The following is a 22,599-nucleotide window of genomic DNA, read 5'->3' as shown; positions in this document are numbered from 1 at the left end:
AATGACGAAAGACTTAAAAATGACCACGGTTAAAGATCTGATGAAAGTTCATAATAATGCAGTTGACAAGAAAATTAGTTATTTCTGAGATACACATTTTAAAGTAATAACTAGGATTATGACTTATAACATTATACCAGAACATATAAGATTTTTAGAAATTTCATGTAATGTCTGAAACATTTATATTAACATATTTCCATACAAATAACCCAATGAAAGTTTAGTGTTAGTTGTTTTGTTTGTTTGTTTTTTTATACTGCAGGTTCTTATTAGGCATCAATTTTATACACATCAGTGTATACATGTCAATCCCAACCGCCCAATTCAGCACACCACCATCCCCACCCCACCGCAGTTTTCCCCCCTTGGTGTCCATATGTCCGTTCTCTACATCTGTGTCTCAACTTCTGCCCTGCAAACCGGCTCATCTGTACCATTTTTCTAGGTTGCACATACATGTGTTAATATACGATATTTGTTTTTCTCTTTCTGACTTACTTCACTCTGTATGACAGTCTCTAGATCCATCCACGTCTCAACAAATGACTCAATTTCGGTCCTTTCATGGCTGAGTAATATTCCATTGTATATATGTACCACAACTTCTTTATCCATTCGTCTGTCGATGGGCATTTAGGTTGCTTCCATGACCTGGCTATTGTAAATAGTGCTGCAATGAACATTCGGGTGCATGTGTCTTTTTGAATTACGGTTTTCTCTGGGTATATGCCCAGTAGTGGGATTGCTGGGTCATATGGTAATTCTAATTTTAGTTTTTTAAGGAACCTCCATATTGTTCTCCATAGTGGCTGTATCAATTTACATTCCCACCAACAGTGCAAGAGGGTTCCCTTTTCTCCACACCCTCTCCAGCATTTGTTGTTTGTAGATTTTCTGATGATGCCCATTCTAACTGGTGTGAGATGATACCTCGTTGTAGTTTTGATTTGCATTTCTCTAATAATTAGTGATGTTGAGCATCTTTTCATGTGCTTCGTGGCCGTCTGTATGTCTTCTTTGGAGAAATGTCTATTTAGGTCTTCTGCCCATTTTTGGATTGGGGTGTTTGTTTCTTTAATATTGAGCCGAATGAGCTGTTTATGTATTTTGGAGATTAATCCTTTGTCCGTTGATTCGTTTGCAAATATTTTCTCCCACTGTGAGGGTTGTCTTTTCGTCTTGTTTATGGTTTCTTTTGCTGTGCAAAAGCTTTGAAGTTTCATTAGGTCCCATTTGTTTATTTTTGTTTTTATTTCCATTACTCTAGGAGGTGGATCAAAAAAGATCTTGCTGTGATTTATGTCAAAGGGTGTTCTTCCTATGTTTTCCTCTTAGAGTTTTATAGTGTCCATTCTCACATTTAGGTCTCTAATCCATTTTGAGTTTATTTTTGTGTATGGTGTTAGGGAGTGTTCTAATTTCATTCTTTTACATGTAGCTGTCCAGTTTTCCCAGCACCACTTATTGAAGAGACTGTCTTTTCTCCATTGTATATCTTTGCCTCCTTTGTCATAGATTAGTTGACCATAGGTGCGTGGGTTTATCTCTGGGCTTTCTATCTTGTTCCATTGATCTATGTTTCTGTTTCTGTGCCAGTACCATATTGTCTTCATTACTGTAGCTTTGTAGTATAGTCTGAAGTCAGGGAGTCTGATTCCTCCAGCTCTGTTTTTTTCCCTCAAGACTGCTTTGGCTATTCGGGGTCTTTTGTGTCTCCATACAAATTTTAAGATGATTTGTTCTAGCTCCGTAAAAAATGCCATTGGTAATTTGATAGGGATTGCATTGAATGTGTAGATTGCTTTGGGTAGTATAGTCATTTTCACAATGTTGATTCTTCCAATCCAAGAACATGGTATATCTCTCCATCTGTCGCTATCATCTTTGATTTCTTTCATCAGTGTCTTATAGTTTTCTGCATACAGGTCTTTTGTCTCCCTAGGTAGGTTTATTCCTAGGTATTTTATTCTTTTTGTTGCAGTGGTAAATGGGAGTGTTTCCATAATTTCTCTTTCAGATTTTTCATCATTAGTGTATAGGAATGCAAGAGATTTCTGTGCATTAATTTTGTATCCTGCAACGTTACCATATTCATTAATTAGCTCTAGCAGTTTTCTGGTGGCAGTTTTAGGATTCTCTATGTATAGTATCATGTCATCCGCAAACAGTGACAGTTGTACTTCTTCTTTTCCAATTTGTATTCCTTTTATTTCTTTTTCTTCTCTGATTGCTGTGGCTAGGACTTCCAGAACTATGTTGAATAATGGTGGTGAGAGTGGACATCCTTGTCTCGTTCCTGATCTTAGAGGAAATGCTTTCAGTTTTTCACCATTGAGAATGATGTTTGCTGTGGGTTTGTCATATATGGCCTTTATTATGTTGAGGTAGGTTCCCTCTGTGCCCACTTTCTGGAGAGTTTTTTATCATAAATGGGTGTTGAATTTTGTCAAAAGCTTTTTCTGCATCTATTGAGATGATCATATGTTTTTTATTCTTCAATTTGTTAATATGGTGTATCACATTGATTGATTTGCGTATATTGAAGAATCCTTGCATCCCTGGGATAAATCCCACTTGATCGTGGTGTATGATCCTTTTAATGTGTTGTTGGATTCTGTTTGCTAGTATTTTGTTGAGGATTTTTGCATCTATATTCATCAGTGATATTGGTCTGTAATTTTCTTTTTTTGTAGTGTCTTTGTCTGGTTTTGGTATCAGGGTGATGGTGGCCTCATAGAATGAGTTTGGGAGTGTTCCTTCCTCTGCAATTTTTTGGAAGAGTTTGAGAAGGATGGGTGTTAGCTCTTCTCTAAATGTTTGATAGAATTCACCTGTGAAGCCATCTGCTCCTGGACTTTTGTTTGTTGGAAGATTTTTAATCACAGCTTCAATTTCATTACTTGTGATTGGTCTGTTCATATTTTCCGTTTCTTCCTGGTTCAGTCTTGGAAGGTTATACCCTTCTAAGAATTTGTCCATTTCTTCCAGGTTGTCCGTTTTATTGGCATAAAGTTGCTTGTAGTAGTCTCTTAGGATGCTTTGCATTTCTGCAGTGTCTGTTGTAACTTCTCCTTTTTCATTTCTGATTTTATTGATTTGAGTCCTCTCCCTCTTTTTCTTGATGAGTCTGGCTAATGGCTTATCAATTTTGTTTATCTTCTCAAAGAACCAGCTATTAGTTTCATTGATTTTTGCTATTGTTTCCTTCATTTCTTTTTCATTTATTTCTGATCTGATCTTTATGATTTCTTTCCTTCTGCTAGCTTTGGGGTTTTTTTGTTCTTCTTTCTCTAATTGCTTTAGGTGCAAGGTTAGGTTGTTTATTCGAGATGTTTCCTGTTTCTTGATGTAGGCTTGTATAGCTATAAACTTCCCTCTTAGAACTGCTTTTGCTGCATCCCATAGGTTTTGGGTCGTCGTGTTTTCATTGTCATTTGTCTCTAGGTATTTTTTGATTTCCTCTTTGATTTCTTCAGTGATCTCTTGGTTATTTAGTAACGTATTGTTTAGCCTCCATGTGTTTGTCTTTTTTACGTTTTTTTCCCTGTAATTCCTTTCTAATCTCATAGTGTTGTGGTCAGAAAAGATGCTTGATATGATTTCAATTTTCTTAAATTTACCGAGGCTTGATTTGTGACCCAAGATGTGATCTATCCTGGAGAATGTTCCGTGCGCACTTGAGAAGAACGTGTAATCTGCTGTTTTTGGATGGAATGTCCTATAAATATCAATTAAATCTATCTGGTCTATTGTGTCATTTAAAGCTTCTGTTTCCTTATTTATTTTCATTTTGGATGATCTGTCCATTGGTGTAAGTGAGGTGTTAAAGTCCCCCACTATTATTGTGTTACTGTCAATTTCCTCTTTTGTAGCTGTTAGCAGTTGCGTTATGTATCGAGGTGCTCCTATGTTGGGTGCATATCTATTTATAATTGTTATATCTTCTTCTTGGATTGCTCCCTTGATCATTATGTAGTGTCCTTCCTTGTCTCTTGTAACATTCTTTATTTTAAAGTCTATTTTATCTGATATGAGTATAGCTACTCCAGCTTTCTTTTGATTTCCATTTGCATGGAATATCTTTTTCCATCCCCTCACTTTCAGTCCGTATGTGTCCCTAGGTCTAAAGTGGGTCTCTTGTAGACAGCATATATATGGGTCTTGTTTTTGTATCCATTCAGCAAGCCTGTGTCTTTTGGTTGGAGCATTTAATCCATTCACGTTTAAGGTAATTATCGATATGTATGTTCCTATGACCATTTTCTTAATTGTTTTGGGTTTGTTTTTGTAGGTCCTTTTCTTCTCTTGTGTTTCCCACTTAGAGAAGTTCCTTTAGCATTTGTTGTAGAGCTGGTTTGATGGTGCTGAATTCTCTTAGCTTTTGCTTGTCTGTAACGCTTTTGATTTCTCCATCAAATCTAAATGAGATCCTTGCCGGGTAGAGTAATCTTGGTTGTAGGTTCTTCCCTTTCATCACTTTAAGCATATCATGCCACTCCCTTCTGGCTTGTAGAGTTTCTGCTGAGAAATCAGCTGTTAACCTTATGGGAGTTCCCTTGTATGTTATTTGTCGTTTTTCCCTTGCTGCTTTCAATAATTTTTCTTTGTCTTTAATTTTTGCCACTTTGCTTACTATGTGTCTCGGCGTGTTTCTCCTTGGGTTTATCCTGTATGGGACTCTCTGCGCTTCCTGGACTTGGGTGGCTATTTCCTTTCCCATGTTAGGGAAGTTTTCAACTATAATCTCTTCAAATATTTTCTCTGGTCCTTTCTCTCTCTCTTCTCCTTCTGGGACCCCTATAATGTGAATGTTGTTGCGTTTAATGTTGTCCCAGAGGTCTCGTAGGCTGTCTTCATTCCTTTTCATTCTTTTTTCTTTAGTCTGTTCCGCAGCAGTGAGTTCCACCATTCTGTCTTCCAGGTCACTTATCTGTTCTTCTGCCTCAGTTATTCTGCTATTGATTCCTTCTAGTGTAGTTTTCATTTCAGTTATTGTATTGGCCATCTCTGTTTGTTTGTTCTTTAATTCTTCTAGGTCTTTGTTAATCATTTCTTGCATCTTCTCAATCTTTGCCTCCATTCTTATTCCGAGGTCCTGGATCATCTTCACTATCATTATTCTGAATTCTTTTTCTGGAAGGTTGCCTATCTCTACTTCATTTAGTTGTTTTTCTGGGGTTTTTTCTTGTTCCTTCATCTGGTATATAGCTCTCTGCCTTTTCATCTTGTCTATCTTTCTGTAACTGTGGTTTTTGGTCCACAGGCTGCAGGATTGTAGTTTTTCTTGCTTCTGCTGTCTGCCCTCTGGTGGTTGAGGCTACCTAAGAGGCTTGATGGGAGGCTCTGGTGGTGGGTAGAGCTGACAGTTGCTGTGGCGGTCAGAGCTCCGTAAAACTTTAATCCACTTGACTGTTGATGGGTGGGGCTGGGTTCCCTCCCTGTTGGTTGTTTTGCCTGAGGCAACCCAACACTGGAGCCTACCTGGGCTCTTTGGTGGGGCTAATGACAGACTCTGGGAGGGCTCACGCCAAGGAGTACTTCCTAGAACCTCCGCTGCCAGTGTCCTTGTCCCCACGGTGAAACAGAGCCAGCCCCTGCCTCTGCAGGAGACCCTCCAACACTAGCAGGTACATCTGGTTCAGTCTCCCCCGGGGTCACGGCTCCTTCCCCCGGGTCCCAATGCGCACACTCTTCCGTGTGCGCCCTCCAAGAGTGGGGTCTCTGTTTCCCACAGTCCTGTCGAAGTCCTGCAATCAATTCCTACTAGGCTTCAAAGTCTGATTCTCTATGAATTCCTCCTCCCATTGCTGGACCCCCAGGTTGGGAAGCCTGACGTGGGGCTCAGAACCTTCACTCCAGTGGGTGGACTTCTGTGGAATAAGTGTTCGCCAGTCTGTGAGTCACCCACCCAGCAGTTATGGGATTTGATTTTACTCTGATTGCGCCCCTCCTACCGTCTCACTGTGGCTTCTCCTCTGTCCTTGGACATGGGGTATCCTCCTTGGTGAAGTCCAGTGTCTTCCTGTCGATGATTGTCCAGCAGCCAGTTGTGATTCTGGTGCTCTCGCAAGAGGGAGTGAGAGCATGTCCTTCTACTCCGCCATCTTGGTTAATCCCTCACACCTCAATGTTTTTTAAATGCTGGTAGATAGCACTACAACAATGGTTGCAGGTGAATTTAAATAAACTCTGTCAGTTCATGATTAATGAGGTAGACCAAAATATGTAAGAGTGCATGCAATATAATAAATTATATGGTCAGTCTGATCAATAGATCTCAAACACAATACTCTCATGATAGAGAAGACTTCTTTGTGTATTCCCATGAAACTCTTACAACTGATTATTTATTAGGCCACCAAGGAACTAATAAAATAAAATAAAACAAAAGAAAATAGGGCCAAACACATTGTGAACACTCAGTAAATGTTGGCTGTCAATTATAGTAATAATATGACTATTATTATCATAAGAATAATAATAATTATGAGAAGCATTTCTAGATGGAGACAACCATTCCATCTTCATCACGGTCAAGGGCCATGAACAGGGCAAAGATTAATATTTTGGTTTTTAGTGCTATGGTTATGGGGTGCTAGAGTCTCCCCAAGGCATTGAGATTATTTCTACTGTGAGACTGTAGGCAGGGTCCAGCCTCCATCCCCATCCCTCTGGAAAGGAACTGGCCTCAAACCTTCCCACTCAAGTCTGGGCGTGTTGGGGTGTCTCATCGTGCCCAGATAACCAAAGGAAACAAGGAAAAAGCCAAACATGCCCCGGGCCATTCTCTCCCCAGGCGTGATGGACCACCACTTGGTCCTGCACCAGCTGCACTATAACGGGGTCCTGGAGGGCATCCGGATTTTCAGGAAAGGTTTCCCCAGCCGGATCCTCTATGTTGACTTCAAACAGCGGTAGGTCACCTGTCTTTGCAGCTCTCTCCTTTTGAGGGTACCTTTTGCATTCCCCACAGGCACTCCTGGAGCTGGGTGTTTTGGTGAGCTCACAAGCCTCCCAGGGTTTCCCTGGGATTCTTGACTTTTTTTTTTTTAATAACCTTAGTGAGATCTTTTATTTATTCGTTTTTTTGGTTATGATTTTTTTTTAAGTAAATTATAATTACATTTTTTTTTATTTTTATTTTTTATTTATTTATGGCTGTGTTGGATCTTTGTTTCTGTGCGAGGGCTTCCTCCAGCCGCGGCAAGTGGGGGCCACTCTTCATCGTGGTGCGTGGGCCTCTCACTATCGTGGCCTCTCTTGTTGAGGAGCACAGGCTCCAGACACACAGGCTCAGCAATCGTGGCTCACGGGCCCAGTCGCTCCGCGGCATGCGGGATCCCCCCAGACCAGGGCTCGAACCCGCGTCCCCTGCATTGGCAGGCAGACTCTCAACCACTGCACCACCAGCGAAGCCCCGGTTATGATTTTTTTTAACTTTTTATTTTATATTGGAGCATGGGTGATTAACAATGTTGTGTTAGTTTCAGGTGTACAGCAAAGTGATTCAGTTATACATGTATCTATTCTTTTTCAAATTCTTTTCCTGTTTAGGCTGTTTCATAATATTGAGCAGAGTTCCCTGTGCTATACAGTAGGTCCTTGTTGGTTATCTGTTTTATATACAGCAGTGTGTACATGTCAATCCCAAACTCCCTAACTATCCCTGCCCATTCCCGACCCTAACCTGGGATTCTTTCGCTGGGGAGATGACCCTATGCAGAGGGCTGGGCTGGCCCCAAGTGATTCCAAGGTCAGCTCCCAGACCACTCTGGAGAAGGAGAAGAGTTGAGATGAAGATGGAGACTGATGACCTGGCCAGTAACATCGAGACCATCTCCAAGTCAAAGGTACCTGATGCTTCTGCAAACGCTACGCAGTACATCCACCTGCCCAGTGGGCGTGTGTAGTTCACTGCCTCCAACTCACTGCATGTTCCAAACAGAAACCCTCTCCCACTCCCACCTACTCCTGGTTCCCCAAATTCATTCAAGTCACCCAAACCCTGATCCAAAGATCTGCTACCACTCAAGGTCTCATCACCCATACAGTCTTTCCCGAAAGCTTCCAATCCGTCTGGCATTTTCTAGAACTAAACTCGTGGATGGATTGCACCAAGGAGCCTTGCTGGGCCCACCACCTTCTTAGCCCACAATATTAGTCCCGGGGAGGCAGAGCCAGTGTGACATTATGCATGACATCAGGGGGGATCCAGGTTTTGTGGCGCTTGAAGCACATAAAATTCAGGAGAGGAGGGCCTCTTTAAGAAAAATGTACACAACATTATGAATACAAAATGAAGCATGAAAGTAAATATTTACTTAGAATGAGAAAAATAAGCCACAAGTTACTGGTGCTTTGGAGACTCAGGTCATGGTCTTCTGAGGACTCTTCTGGCCATGTGCCGGAAATGCCTACCTAGAAATATATTCTTGTTTGCACCCAGCTTCCCATCCTCATCTAGAACCTTCTGCATTATCTGGGGCCCATGCAAAAGAGGGCCCTGAAGCTTAAACTCCACCCACCTCTGCATGTAACTTCCAAGGAAAGGCTTCCTCAGACAGCAACTTGTGCTCCTGAATTCAAGAGCTACCCTCATTCCTGGGTGCTCAAGGCTGCACTTGGGCGGCTCAGCTGGGCTGGAAAAAGCAGTGACCCCAGATGAGGGGCCGTGGGCCTCCTGCAGAGGGTTGCCCAAAAGGTCCGGGTGTCTGTGGAGAAAAGAAACAGGAGATTTGGATCAGAGAATTAAAGTGGCCTCCATGGTACCCCTTGCTGTCCTTGTTTAGGGTCTGGGTTCACACTGCCCATGATTTCTCTTGATTTCTTCCTCACTCCCTGACTGCAACTCCTTTTTCTCTCTTTCTGATTTCCCCATTTTTCTGCCCTTCTTGGGTTTTGTCTCCCTCTAAGAAGTTGTGTTTGTATTCTCTCTCTCTCTCTCTCTCTCCCTCTCCCCAAGCCAGGCCAGGTTGCTGAGTTACAAGAAACCCCAGGATCACCCACATGCTGTGCCTATCAACAGCACCTCTTTACAACCTCCCTGTCACCACCACTGCTGTCTGCTTTCCGTTTTCAATTTTTAAATCCAGTGCCAGAGGCACTTTATATTGCTTTATATGTTTAAAGTTGGTGTAGCCTTTGATCTTTCTCCTTGTGAGTCAACATCCCTTGTCCAACTCCCCTGATTTAATTATTTCATGTTCATATGTCTTCTTCTCAAAGATACCCTAAGCTCCTTGAGGGTTTCCTTTGAATCTAATATCCCTTCCTCTCCTGCTGCCATATCACACTTGGCAGTCTAAAGACGAATACATGCTTGATGTATTTATTTTATGTTATATGAGGTGAGAGGAGGAAGGAAGAGGTCTACAACATATATGAGGTTTTTAAACAAACTTCAAAAAAAATACAGGCCACCTGGAGGCTGTGGGGTGAATCCCCCCATGCCATCTCCTTTTTAATAATTAAATAAAATGCTCAACACCATCACCTGAATATATTGCTTGCACACAGGCATATCAGAAGGTAATATTATTCACATCAGTAGAATTACTATACTGTAAGAAGATCCCATGGTTCCTTTGAGTGTCATCTTCTCAAAGGTTTGTTTACAAACCAGTAAATACTTATCTATCAAAAGCTGATGTTCCAAGATATTGGTGATTAAGCAGCAATCACACATAAAAATAAAGAAAACCTGAAATGACCAATTTTTTAAACTGACCTTTATGTGTTCTGTATTTTTATTCTTATTTTACCTAATGAGAAGCTAAACTGTCGAACGGTTCAATACTGGGCACCAGGGACCCATTCTTCCCATTCATGTGGGCTTTTTCTTTTCTTTTCAAAGAGTAATGTGGAAAGAATGTGCCGGACTGTGGAAGACCAATTTAATGAAATCAAGGCCAAGGATGACCAACAGACACAGTTAATCCATGATCTGAACATGCAGAAGGCGAGGCTGCAGACCCAAAATGGTGAGGATGGGCAGGGCCCGGTGGTCCCACTGGGCCGTGGGAGAGGGTGGTCCAAACTCTGACGCGGGGCCATATCTGTTTGCCAGGGGAGCGGAGCCACCGAGTGGAAGAGAAGAAGGCTGTGATTTCACAGCTAACCAAAAGCTAGCAGGCCCTCACCCGGCAGCTGGAGGAGCTTAAGAGGCAGCGAGAAGAAGAAACCAAGGTAAGGATGGTTGCCTCTGTTTAGGAAGGCAGAGTCAGGTAGAACCTGAGAAGTCACAAGGCCGACTGGGGGCACTGCTGCATCATGAAGTCTGATGCTCCTCCTCTCTTCCTTGGAGTAGAAGGAACCTGTTCTTGGAGGTTACAGGACCTTGGCATTGGATCTCCTTCTTCAGAGCTAGAAAACTCTCCCAGGGTGCTCCATCCCCAGAGCTCCTCTCTTCCCCACTGGAGGGGCTGGTAAACTCCCCTCCCCAGCCAGGGGTATCCCCTCCCCATCACTGTACTAGCTTGGGCATCTCTGCCTCTGTGCATTCTTTCACTCTGCCCAGCAATTCATCCCAGCCCCTTGAAATGCCCTCCTCTTTCTCCTTCATCACTCTTTTGTGTATCACCAGCTACAACACCCACATTTAAGCCCCTCTCCTCCAAAAGACCACATTTGGAGCACCCTTGGGACATGTGCATAAACATGAACACCATTATCACCCTCTTGACGTCAATATCAAGATATTTATGTTTATAATTTCATGTCTTCCCACTAATCTGTAAACTTCTAAAGGGCAAGAATTATTTTTCCCCACTGTCACGGTAAACAGTTAAGTACAGCACACAGAACAGTGCACACAGTAGGTGCTTAGTAAATGCTGTTGATGGGTGTTTGAGCACTAGAATAGGAATCCAGAAGTCCGCAAAACTGCATGAGTGTAATTCTGAGGTTACCATGTGCCAGCTAAAACTTACAGGGCAGTCTCTTGGAATTCCACCACATTCCATCTGCCCCTTCCAAAAAAGAAGTGCTATATTCGTCTCCCATCTTCCTATTATAGGGTAGGGGTATTTGGTAGACTGGGTGGAGGCAGGGGGAGTGGAGAGAACCAGAACCTGAGAAGGTCCATTACAGGAGCAAGGCTGTCCTCTGGCCAGGATGCAGCTAAGCTTTCCTTCCTGGGCAAAATTTTGTTGTTTACTTGGGTCTTTAAAAGGATAAAAATGTATGAGTTATTGCACTGGGTTGACCAGAAAGTATTTTGTGACCATTATAATGAGAGCTACATTGTCTTCCCGACCAGGTGGGAGTGAGTGATGGAGGCCTCTGGGCATGTCCCCCTCCTGCTTGGGAAGAGGTGGCAGAGCTGTGGAAACGGCATAGCTCATGTCAGAGTTCCCGGGTGGGGACACAGCCCACTGGTGACACCAAAAGATGCTTTTGGGGTTTTCATGGTCACAGTACTCCATAACACTGCATTAAGTAGTGAGAAAATTATTCCCTTTCCAATTCTACTTCAATTCTTCTGATTAAATAAGGAAAAGGTCTCACTTTGGATACCATCTCTCTAACACTGGTGTTATCTTCCTCATTAAGACGCAGAGAGTAGGCCTCAGACACAGAGGCACAGCAGCAAAGTACTTCACCAGGAGGTGATAACACCGCCTTACCTCCATTGCATTTATTATGGTTATCTTCTGTTTATGGCAAATGTTAATGGTTTTCCATTTAAATAAATATATTTAAATATAATAAAGTAGTCAACTTTTTAAAAAAAGAAGTAAATAAAACAGGAGATATACTGCTAACAGCAAAGTTTGTGAAGGCAGCAAGGGAGTGATTCAAGTTGGGAAACACTGGTTGAAACAAAAAGACCTTAACTTGGAAAATGGCCACACATTTTTGCAATTTGTCACCACTGTGATTCCGCAGGCCAAGAGCGCCCTGGCCCACGCCCTGCGGTCCTCCCGCCACGACTGTGACCTGCTGCGGGGACAGTATGAGGAGGAGCAGGAAGCCAAGGCCGAGCTGCAGAGGGCGCTGTCCAAGGCCAACAGCGAGGTGGCCCAGTGGAGGACCAAGTACGAGACGGACGCCATCCAGCACACAGGGGAGCTGGAGGAGGCCAAGCAGGGGCTCCCAGGTTACAGGAAGAGAGACGACCCTAAGACACAAGGGAAGGGACAGAGGACAGACCTTCTCTTCCTCCCCAGGCCTGTGAGTTTTCTTAAACACGCAGACCTGCTCTCCCTGCCCCTCTCCCAGGGTACTTGCCCATGGCGCCTCCTAGGTGACTGCTTTGCCCATTTGGGGATTCTTCAGGTGACACTTACTGTCCAATCATCAAACTCTAGGTCTTATCAAGTTCCAGTCCTTCATAGATGGCTCAGTTCCCTTCTGATCGGATAATTACTTCTGAAATGGTCCACCTTTGTCAACAACAACAAACCTGGTTCTCTTAGGAAAAAACTGGCCCAGAGGCTCCAAGAAGCAAAGGAAAACACAGAGGATGTGAGCTCCAAGTGTGCTTCCTTGGAGAAAACCAAGCAGAGGCTCCAGGGAGAGGTGGATGACCCGATGCTGGATTTGGAGCGGGCCAACACCGCCTACGCCTGCTGCACAAGACGCGGAGGAACTTCGATAAGGTCCTTCCCACCGATTGACGGTAGCCGCCATGCAAGACACGTGTGAGATGCACACCTTCGGGGTGGCCCCCAGCATTCTCCCCATCACAGATATATAACAGCCCCCAGCTGTCTCAGCATCACAGGTATGTGACAGTCCCCATCTCTCTCCCCATCACAGGTGTGTGACAGGCCCCAGCTCTCTCCCCATCACAGGTGTGTGACAGGCCCCAGCTCTCTCCCCATCACAGGTGAGTGACAGCCCCCAGCTGTCTCCCCATTAGAGGTATGTAACAGCCCCCAGCTGTCTCCACATCGCAGGTATGCGACATCCCCAAGCTCTCTCCCCATCACAGGTGTGTGACCGTCCCCAGCTGTCTCCATATCACAGGTGGGTGACAGCCCCCAGCTCTCTCCCCATCACAGGTGAGTGATAGCCCCCATCTCTCTCCCCATCACAGGTGAGTGACAGCCGCCAGCTCTCTCACCATCACAGGTGAGTGACAGCCCCCATCTCTCTCCCCTTCACAGGTGTGTGACAGCCCCCAGCTCTCTCCACATCACAGGTGAGTGACAGCCCCCAGCTCTCTCCCCATCACAGGTATGTGACAGCCCCCAGCTGTCTCCGTATTACAGGAGCCTGACAGACCCCAACTCTCTCCCCATCACAGGTATGTGACAGCCCCCATTGTCTCTACATCACAGGTATGTGACAACCACTAGCTGTCTACGCATCACACGTATGTGTGAGCCCCAGCTCTCTCCCCATCACAGGTGTTTGACAGTCCCCATCTCTCTCCCCATCAGAGGTGTCTGACAGCCCTCAGCTCTCTCCCAATCACAGGTGCGTGACGGCCCCCAGCACTCTCCCCATCACAGGTATGTGACAGCCCCCAGCTCTCTCCCCATCACAGGTGAGTGACAGCCCCCAGCTCTCTCCCCATCAGAGGTATTTGACAGCCCCCAGCTGTCACGGCATCACAGTTGCCTGCCAGCCCCCAACACTCTCCCCATCACAGGTGTGTGACCGTCCCCAGCTTTCTCCATATAACAGGTGCGTGACAGCCCCAGCTGTCTCCCCATCACAGGTGAGTGACAGACGCCAGCTCTCTCCCCATCACAGGTGATTGACAGCCCCCATCTCTCTTCCCATCACAGGTGAGTAACAGGCCCCACCTCTCTTCCCATCACAGGTATGTGACAGACCCCAGCTGTCTCAGCATCACAGGTATGTGACAGTCCCCATCTCTCTCCCCATCACAGGTGTGGGACAGCCCCCAGCTCTCTCCTCATCACAGGTGAGTGACGGCCCCCAGCTGTCTCCCCATCACAGGTATGTGACAGCCGCCACCTGTCTCCACATCACAGGTATGTAACAGCCACCAGCTTTCTTTGCATCACAGGTGAGTGACAGCCCCCAGCTCTCTCCCCATCACAGGTATGTGAAAGCCCCCAGCTGTCTCCGCATCACAGGTGAGTGACAGCCCCCAGCTCTCTCCCCATCACAGGTATGTGAAAGCCCCCAGCTGTCTCCGCATCACAGGTGCCTGACAGCCCCCAACTCTCTCCCCATCACAGGTATAGGACAGCCCCCACCTGTCTCCACATCACAGGTATGTGACAGCCCCCAGCGCTCTCCCCATCACAGGTATGTGACAGCCCCCAGCTCTCTCCACATCACAGGTGCCTGACAGCCCCCAACCCTCTCCCCATCATAGGTATGTGACAGCCCCAGCTGTCTCCGCATCACAGGTATGTGATAGCCCCCAGCTCTATCCCCATCACAGGTGTTTCACCGTCCCCATCTCTCTCCCCATCACAGGTGTGTGACAGCCCCCAGCTCTCTCCCCATCACAGGTGAGTGATAGCCCCAAGCTCTCTCCACATCACTTTTGTGTGACAGCCACCAGCACTCTCCCCATCACAGGTATGTGATAGCACCCAGCTCTCTCCCAATCACAGGTATGTGAGCGCCCCCACCTTTCTCCGCATTACAGGTGCCTGACAGCCGCCAACTCTCTCCCCATCACAGGTATGTGACAGCCCCCAGCTGTCTCCGCATCACAGGTATGTGACAGCCTCCAGCTCTCTCCCCATCAGAGATGTTTTACAGTCCCCATCTCTCTCTGCATCACAGGTATGTGACAGCCCCTAGGTCTCCCCAATCTCAGGTGAGTGATAGCCCCCAGCTCTCTCCCCGTCACAGGTGAGTGACAGCCCCCAGCTATCTCCCCATCACAGGTGAGTGACAGCCCCCACCTCTCTCCCCATCACAGGTATCTGACAGCCCCCAGCTGTCTCCGCATCACAGGAGCTTGACAGCCCCCAACTCTCTCCTCATCACAGGTATGTGAAAGCCCCCATTGTCTCCACATCACAGGTATGTGACAACCACTAGCTGTCTACGCATCACAGGTATGTGTGAGCCCCAGCTCTCTCCCCATCACAGGTGTTTGACAGTCCCCATCTCTCTTCCCATCACAGGTGTGCGAAACCCCAGTGCTCTCTCGCTATTAAAGGTGAGTGACAGCCCCCAACGCTCTCCCCATCACAGTTATGTGACAGACCCCAGTATCTCCACATCACAGGTATGTGACAGCCACTAGTTGTCTCCGCATCACAAGTATGTGTGAGCCCCAGCTCTCTCCCCATCACAGGTGTTTGACAGTCCCCATCTCTCTCCCCATCACAGGTGTGTGACAGCCCCCAGCGCTCTCCCCATCACAGGTGACAGCCCCCAGCTCTCTCCCCATCAGAGGTATTTGCCAGCCCCCAGCTGTCACCGCATCACAGTTGCCTGACAGCCCCCAACTCTCTCCCAATCACAGGTGTGTGACCGTCCCCAGCTGTCTCCATATCACAGGTGCGTGACAGCCCCAGCTCTCTCCCCATCACAGGTATGTGACAGCCCCCATCTCTCTCCCCATCACAGGTGAGTAACAGTCCCCAGGTCTCTCCCCATCACAGGTGAGTGAAAGCCCCCAGCTCTCTCCCCATCACAGGTATGTGACAGTCCCCATCTCTCTCCCCATCACAGGTGTGTGACAGCCCCCAGCTCTCTCTCCATCACAAGTATGTGACAGCCCCCAGCTGTCTCCTCATCTCACGTATGTGACAGGCCCCAGCTGTCTCCACATCACAGGTATGTAACAGCCACCAGCTGTCACCACATCATAGGTATGTGACAGCCCCCAGCTCTCTCCCCATCACATGTATGTGACAGCCCCCAGCTGTTTGCACATCACAGGTATGTGACAGCCACCAGCTGTCACCACATCATAGGTATGTGACAGCCCCCAGCTCTCTCCCCATCACATGTATGTGACAGCCCCCAGCTGTTTGCACATCACAGGTATGTGACAGCCACCAGCTGTCACCACATCATAGGTATGTGACAACCCCAAGCTCTCTCCCCATCACACGTGTGTGACCATCCCCAGCTGTCTCCATATCACAGGTGCGTGGCAGCCCCCAGCTCTCTCCCCATCACAGGTATGTGCCAGCCCCCAGCTCTCTCCCCATCACCGGTATGTGACAGCCCCTAGCTCTCTCCCTATCACAGGTGTGTGACTGCCCCAAGCTCTCTCCCCATCACAGGTATGTGACAGTCCCCAGCTGTCTCCATATCACAGGTGCGTGACAGTCCCCATCTCTCTCCCCATCACAGGTGTGTGACAGTCCCCAGCTCTCTCCATATCACAGGTGCGTGACAGTCCCCATCTCTCTCCCCATCACAGGTGTGTGACAGCCCCCAGCTCTCTCCCCATCACCGGTATGTGACAGCCCCTAGCTCTCTCCCTATCACAGGTGTGTGACAGCCCCCCTTCTCTTCTGGCCACCCCTCCCCCATTTGGCCACAGCCTCCTCCTTCCCGATGCCCCACAAAATCCTCACATCCACTCAGTTTACCCTGAGACCCAAACTTCCCCCATGTAAGGCATAGTCACAGCCAAGCCTTGTTCTCGAGAACAGAGGGCTCACTGGGCTGCTAAGCTCCGTGCTCTTCTACGGAACGTATCTTCCATGGATTCTGTCTCTACATGGCTTTGTGTCCTTGATCCTGTCACTAGATCCCTTAGGATTTCAGACCGCTGACCTACAAAACTAGACCAGATCCAATGCCCTCTAAATCCCCTTCTATTTCTGAGACCATGATTCTATGTGTTTTCTCCACAGTAGTCTCCCCCAGTCCTCTCTGTGACTCTTTTGTGTACCGTGTGAAGGTTCAGGGTCATACAGGTGTTCTGTTGCTCCTCCCTCTGCATCTTCAGGTGAGGCCACACACCTGTGTCTTGTCGACACCTCCCCGGAAAGGTTTCACTGTATTTGTCCTCTCCTATATGTAGGTCATAAATGAATCACCAATCCCCAAATTCCCTGGCAAATGCCTGTGCTATCAGACAGAGCCTGTGAAAACAGCCTAAATCAAGCCTGTCCTTTGCAGAAGAGTTTTCCGACTTAACCATGCAGATTGCGGAAATGAGCAAGAATCTTCAGGAAGTGGAGAAGACCAGGAAGCAAGTGCAGCAAGAAAAGTCAGACCTCCAGGCTGCCCTGGAAGAGGTGGAGGCACGTGTCTGGGATGTGAAGGAGGGCGGGGCACTGAGGAAGGGGACTGGACCACCCCCAGGGGCCCTTCCTGCAGGAGGCACTGGGGCTCCAATGGGAAGAATCCAGCCCCACCCCCGCCCTGGGGGGGGACCAGCTGCTCTCTGCTGCCTCGCCTCCTGGGTGTTCTCTAGTCCATCGTATTTCTCCTATTGAATAAATAAACTTGTTCATTATGTCCTCAACGTCTTCCTCTCAGAAAGCAAGAACTCAATCACCAAACATCCTGAGAGCCAGCTCAGAATCCCTTAGTTTTAACAGAGAGTTATACACGGTCATCTTTGGCTGCTGGGAATTCTGTGTGGTCCAAAGAGTGCAGGATCCTGATGCAATCACCAGCTGTGGCCAGTGAGGGGCGGATGCTTAAGAGGGTCTAGGGAAATCTGCACTATGCAGGATAACAGGAGAGCAATTCCTCTGTCTTTCTCTGTCTTTTTTGAGAAGAGGTTGGCTCCTGACTTATGGTCACTATTTAAAAAGACACAGTAATCAAAATTTTTACTAATTGAAAACGATGCTCTGTCCTCCTCAAGACATAAGATTGTTAACAACAAAGCTTCAGTTCTAGTTTCATTACTAGTAACAATCTGGGAGCAAACTGTTTGACCTTTTTGAGTACTGTTCTATTTATTTGTAAAATGAGCCTAATAATACCCTTTTTATCCTAATGGGGATGAAAAACCTCCTTCAAGAAGGTGGCTGCCCCCCGGCAATCCCAATCACTCCTTTACTTTTATCAGGGTTCCTTGAAGCAAGAAGAGGGCAAGATTTTGCATGTCCAGCTAGAGTTGAACCAGCTGAAATCTGAGCTTGACCGCAAGATCACTGAGAAGGAAGAAGAAATCGAGCAGCTGAAAAGAAACAGCCAGCGGGCAGCAAAGGCCATGCAGAGCGTGTGCTGGATGCTGAGATCCGGAACCGGAATGTTGCTCTGAGGCTGAAGAAGAAGATGGAGAGAGACCTCAGTGAGATGGAGATTCAGCTGGGCCACTCCAACCGCCAGGTGGCAGAGACCCAGAAACACCTGTGCTCAGTCCAGAGCCAGCTCAAGGTGAGTGCACGGCCCCTGGAGGAGCTGGCGGGACCTCAGCCTGCCCTGGGCTCCGGTCTCACCCCTGGTTTCTCGTGAAGGACTCCCAGCTGCATCTGGATGACGCCCTGAGGAGCAGCGCGGACCTCAAGGAGCAGCTGGCCCTCGTGGAGCGCAGGAATGGCCTCTTGCTGGAGGAGCCGGAGGAGAGGAAGGTGGCCCTGGCGCGGACGGAGCGCACCCGCAAGCTGGCGGAGCACGAGCTGCTGGAGGCCAGCGACCGCGTGCAGCTCCTTCACCCCCACGTGTGTCCGTCCTCACTCCACTCTGGGTCCACCCTGGAGGCAGGCAGGACCCAGGCTTGATGGAGAGGAGTTCCCACCGCTCCTTCCAGGCTAGTGGTCAAGACAAACTTTCATTAGGCCTAGTTCTCGGAATAACTTTGTCTCTAGATGGACAGATTGCTGAGCTTTCTTTTATCTGAAGATAAAAGATCATGGGGAAATCAGAGCAAGGCATGACGAACTATTGCATAAAAGGGCTGGAAAAGGCTTCACAGAGGCAGTAACATTTAAGCTGCAAGCTTAGAAAATTAGGATTGTCTTTTGAAATAATTACTTGTAGGAAAGTTAAAGAATTCCTTGTTTCATTTTTTATTTTTTTGGACCACACCACATGGCATACGGGATCTTAGTTCCCCAACCAGGGATCGAACCCGCGCCCTGCGCGGTGGAAACACAAAGCCCTAATCACTGGACCGCCAGGGAATTCCCCCAAAATTCCTTGCTTTAAAAACTATTTTTTGAATTAGCCAAAAAAATAGAAAAATACCAACCATATTGTTAGCATTTTGGGATCTCCTATTCTAGGCTCTTGTTTCTATACGTAAATATGATATTTTTTGTAAACGTGATCAATCCTTTTGCAACTTTTTTTCATTTAACAACGTGTTGTGAACATACTTCTATATTTTAAAATAGTTTTCTATGATACAGTTTTTTAATGGCAGAAAAGCAGTCCATTTTAGTTGTGTATTATGGCACATTTATTTAATCAGTCTTCTACGGTTGGATATTTTTAGACTGTTCCCAATAAAAATTTTTATGATTAGAAGATTGTATGACTAACTTCTTCATAACTAAATTTTCACATATATCCATGATTACTATTTCCTTAATATTCCTAAAAGTAAGTAAATTCCTGGAAGTATATATTCATGGTCAAAACAGCAAAGACATTTATGATATGTTGTAAATTGGTCTTTAACAAAGTTGTCCCAATTTTTACTCCCATGGGGAAAATAAGTGAGAGTGCTTAGCTATTTTTTTTTTTAATCTTCACCGATTTTATGGTTGAAAATGCCTCATTTTAAAAATTCTTATTTCTCTGATTACTAATGAGGTGGAACATTTTGTCGTATTTGTTGGCTATTTGTATTTCTTCTGGTGTGTCTTAGCTATTTGTACTTTTGCCCTTTTTTCTTAATGATTTGTCTTTTTTACATATTAAGGAAGGAAATATTTTTTCGGTAATGCACATTGCAAATGTTTTCTCGTTTGTCATCATCCTAACAACTCTGTACAATGTTTTGATCATTACTTTTCATTTCACATAGTTATGTCAACCATTTCCCTGTTCCAGCACCTTTAACTGAATAATTTATCCTTCCTCAAATATTTGAATGTCCACATTTATCATTTACTCAATTCTTTTATGTACAATTCTCGGGCCTGTTTTGGGATATCTGTCCTATCAAAAATGAAAGTCTTTTTAATTTTTTTTCACCTGTGTGAAAAATAAGAAATGGAATGTTCTCGAGCTTGACTCCTTCCCCACCCAACCCTCTCCCTTCCAATCGTTGTAAGTGTCCAAATGTAGCCCGAACCTCTTATCTAATTTTTCTTGTAGAACACGTGCCTGATAAATACCAAGAAAAAACTGGGAGCTGACATAGCCCAATGCCAGGCAGAGGTGGAGAACTCTATCCAGGAGTCCAGAAATGCAGAGGACAAGGCCAAGAAGTCCGTCACGGATGTGCGCTCCATTCTTTCTTATCAGAGAAGCTGTCTGGAGATAAGAAAGGGGCTTCTACGCCGCCGGGACCTGCAAGTAGGTTTCCTCTCCTCACCCCTGCATTCAGTCAGTGGTGGCTTCCCGGAGAGACGGAAGGAGACGGAGCCTCAGCAGAGGCAAAGTGGGAGGGGAGCCGTGCAGCATCAGTGGTGGCTGCGGGAAGGAGGAAAGCATCAGCGTGCCTAGTACCAGCCTCAAAGCACCCTCCGTGTGCCCGAATAGGAGGGGTGGGTGGCCCACTGATGCCTCCTGTGAACTTAACCGGGCGGCCATGATGGCCGAGGAGCTGACAGAGAAGGAGCAGGACACCAGCGCCCACCTGGAGCGGATGAAGAAGAACCTGGAGCCCACGGTGAAGGACCTGCAGCGCCGCCTGGATGAGGCTGAGCAGCCGGCCCTGAAGGGGGGGGGGGGGGGGAGCGGGAGGAAGCAGATCCAGAAGCTGGAGAACCGGGTGGGGCGGCGGGAGAGGACTCTCGCTCCCAAAGTGACACCAGTTCAGCCGCCTCTGGCAGAACCACAGCCCCGAAACTTAGGTGGCGGGGAATTGGGCACTGAGTCGACTGTAGGTTCAGTTTGAGCACCACTTGTGAAACTCCCTGTGAGCCAGACGTCCCCCCTCCTTCTCCCTCTCCGGTCCCTACGCTCCAAGACACACACACAAACCCACTTTCGAATGCGCATCCCTCGATGCCTACCATGTAATGACATGTCAAATGTTCACATTCTGTTTTTATACAGATTCAGATCTACATAAACGGAGGGGGAAACATACTTTACAATCATAAGATTACACATTTTGGTGTAATTTACATTTTGGACCAAGCTCCACTTTGATAAACAATGGCCCATCCTACATAAGATATGCAGTCTTCCTTCCCCTCCCACTCCGGGATCTCATACCCTTCCCAGATTTCCTAATTTCGAAACACAACTTGCAATTCTGCTGCCTTTCTCACGCCACCCTAAATGCAGGGTGATTGGCGCTTCCCCCAGGCTAACTCGCCAGCAAAGTGAGATCCACACACAGGACCGTCCTGATTTTTCTTTACCTGGGAGCATATTTTGTAGTTTTTAGTTTCTTTGCTGGTGGTTCCCTTTGTTTCCTATACCCCTTGCTTTTCCCGTTAGACCCTGGATGGTTTGTTTTATTTGTTTTCTTAAACAGGCTGCATCACCCATCTGCAGTTTGGAGAAGGGCTCGGAGGGGGGGGATGTTGAACTGTCCCTGTTGTCCCCCAGAGAAGGGGCAGGAAAGAGGGAAAGAGGAGGAAGGGGAGGAGAAGAGAAGGAAACACCTTCTCCCAGCAGGAAAAATCCAAACACATTCTTCATGCCAGCCTCCCAGGGATGTGGTCAGCAGCACCTGTGCACTTTCAATGTGAAACAATTTTTTGGCTAAAAACTACAAGGCTGGTAGACACACGAGTAACAAAAGTAAACACCAGGGAAGTCAGAGCTCCCCCCAAAATTCTTCAAATGCTTATTTTTAATTATTCCCAGTTCTCTTCTATTAAAACAAACTTGGGCTTGTCCTTCACATGGACCCCTCCCTGGACGGAGGAACTAGATCCCATGCCACCCTCTTTGATACTTTGATTCCTGGGTCGGCAGGGAACCCTCCGCCAACCTCCCCTCTGGCGTGGTGAGGCACCTTGACTGTCCTCCAACCCCCAGCTGCCCAGTTATCTTAGTTCCATGAACCTTGCAGAGGCCTAGGGAGAATTCCCAGGGAAGCTGGTGGAAGACAGCTTCCCAGGGCCGGTGGGCGGGGCCTCTTCTGGAACAGTGCCCAGAGCTGCCTGTTCCACTGGTAGGTTTCAAGGTTGCTCCAGTGAGTCTGCAGGCCCAGAGCCGCCCTCTCTGTGGCTACTGGGATGCCCAGGGACTGGCTGCCGCCTCCACCACTGGGCTCTCTCTGGATTGAGGAACCGGGCCCCAGGTGGTGACCTGCGCTCTCAGTGGCTGCCCTGCCCCCTCACGAGTTCAGGAACGGCAGACACAGCTATGAAGTCAACAATACCTGTGTAGTGCTTTATCATCGAAAAATACTTTCACAGACTTTGTCTCATTTGATCCCCACATTCGAGGCAGTTTGGGCAGGAATTATCATCACCATTCTAAATACAGAGAAACTCATACTCAGTGATGACAACTGACTTACTTTGGATCGATCAGCTGGACCGGGGCCTGAAACACACCTTTGACTCTACCTGGCCCAGGTTCTCTCCACGACCCCTGCCACCTTCCTTGATCAGGAAGCCCTCACCGAGCTGCATGGCCCCAGAGGAGGCGTCACTTTTTTGT

General features: G+C 46.9%; 1 protein-coding gene across 1 annotated transcript in view; it reads left to right on the top strand.

Annotated features, from left to right (window-relative positions):
• Positions 1-22,599, top strand: part of LOC137755587 (myosin-13-like) — a 57,372-nt gene that overhangs the window by 24,953 nt on the left and 9,820 nt on the right. The window contains 14 exon segments of the mRNA XM_068531788.1: positions 6,800-6,917; positions 7,558-7,611; positions 7,697-7,853; positions 9,857-9,983; positions 10,070-10,188; positions 11,890-12,086; positions 12,420-12,568; positions 12,571-12,619; positions 16,871-17,150; positions 17,930-18,082; positions 18,085-18,240; positions 18,321-18,524; positions 20,128-20,253; positions 20,558-20,746. Coding sequence (XP_068387889.1) covers positions 6,800-6,917; positions 7,558-7,611; positions 7,697-7,853; positions 9,857-9,983; positions 10,070-10,188; positions 11,890-12,086; positions 12,420-12,568; positions 12,571-12,619; positions 16,871-17,150; positions 17,930-18,082; positions 18,085-18,240; positions 18,321-18,524; positions 20,128-20,253; positions 20,558-20,746 — 2,078 coding nt within the window.

Source organism: Eschrichtius robustus, chromosome 20 (genome assembly GCF_028021215.1).
Source record: "Eschrichtius robustus isolate mEscRob2 chromosome 20, mEscRob2.pri, whole genome shotgun sequence".
NCBI classification, from domain to species: Eukaryota; Metazoa; Chordata; class Mammalia; order Artiodactyla; family Eschrichtiidae; genus Eschrichtius; species Eschrichtius robustus.
Note: the sequence above shows the minus strand (reverse complement) of the source record. Positions and strands in the feature narration are given on the sequence as shown.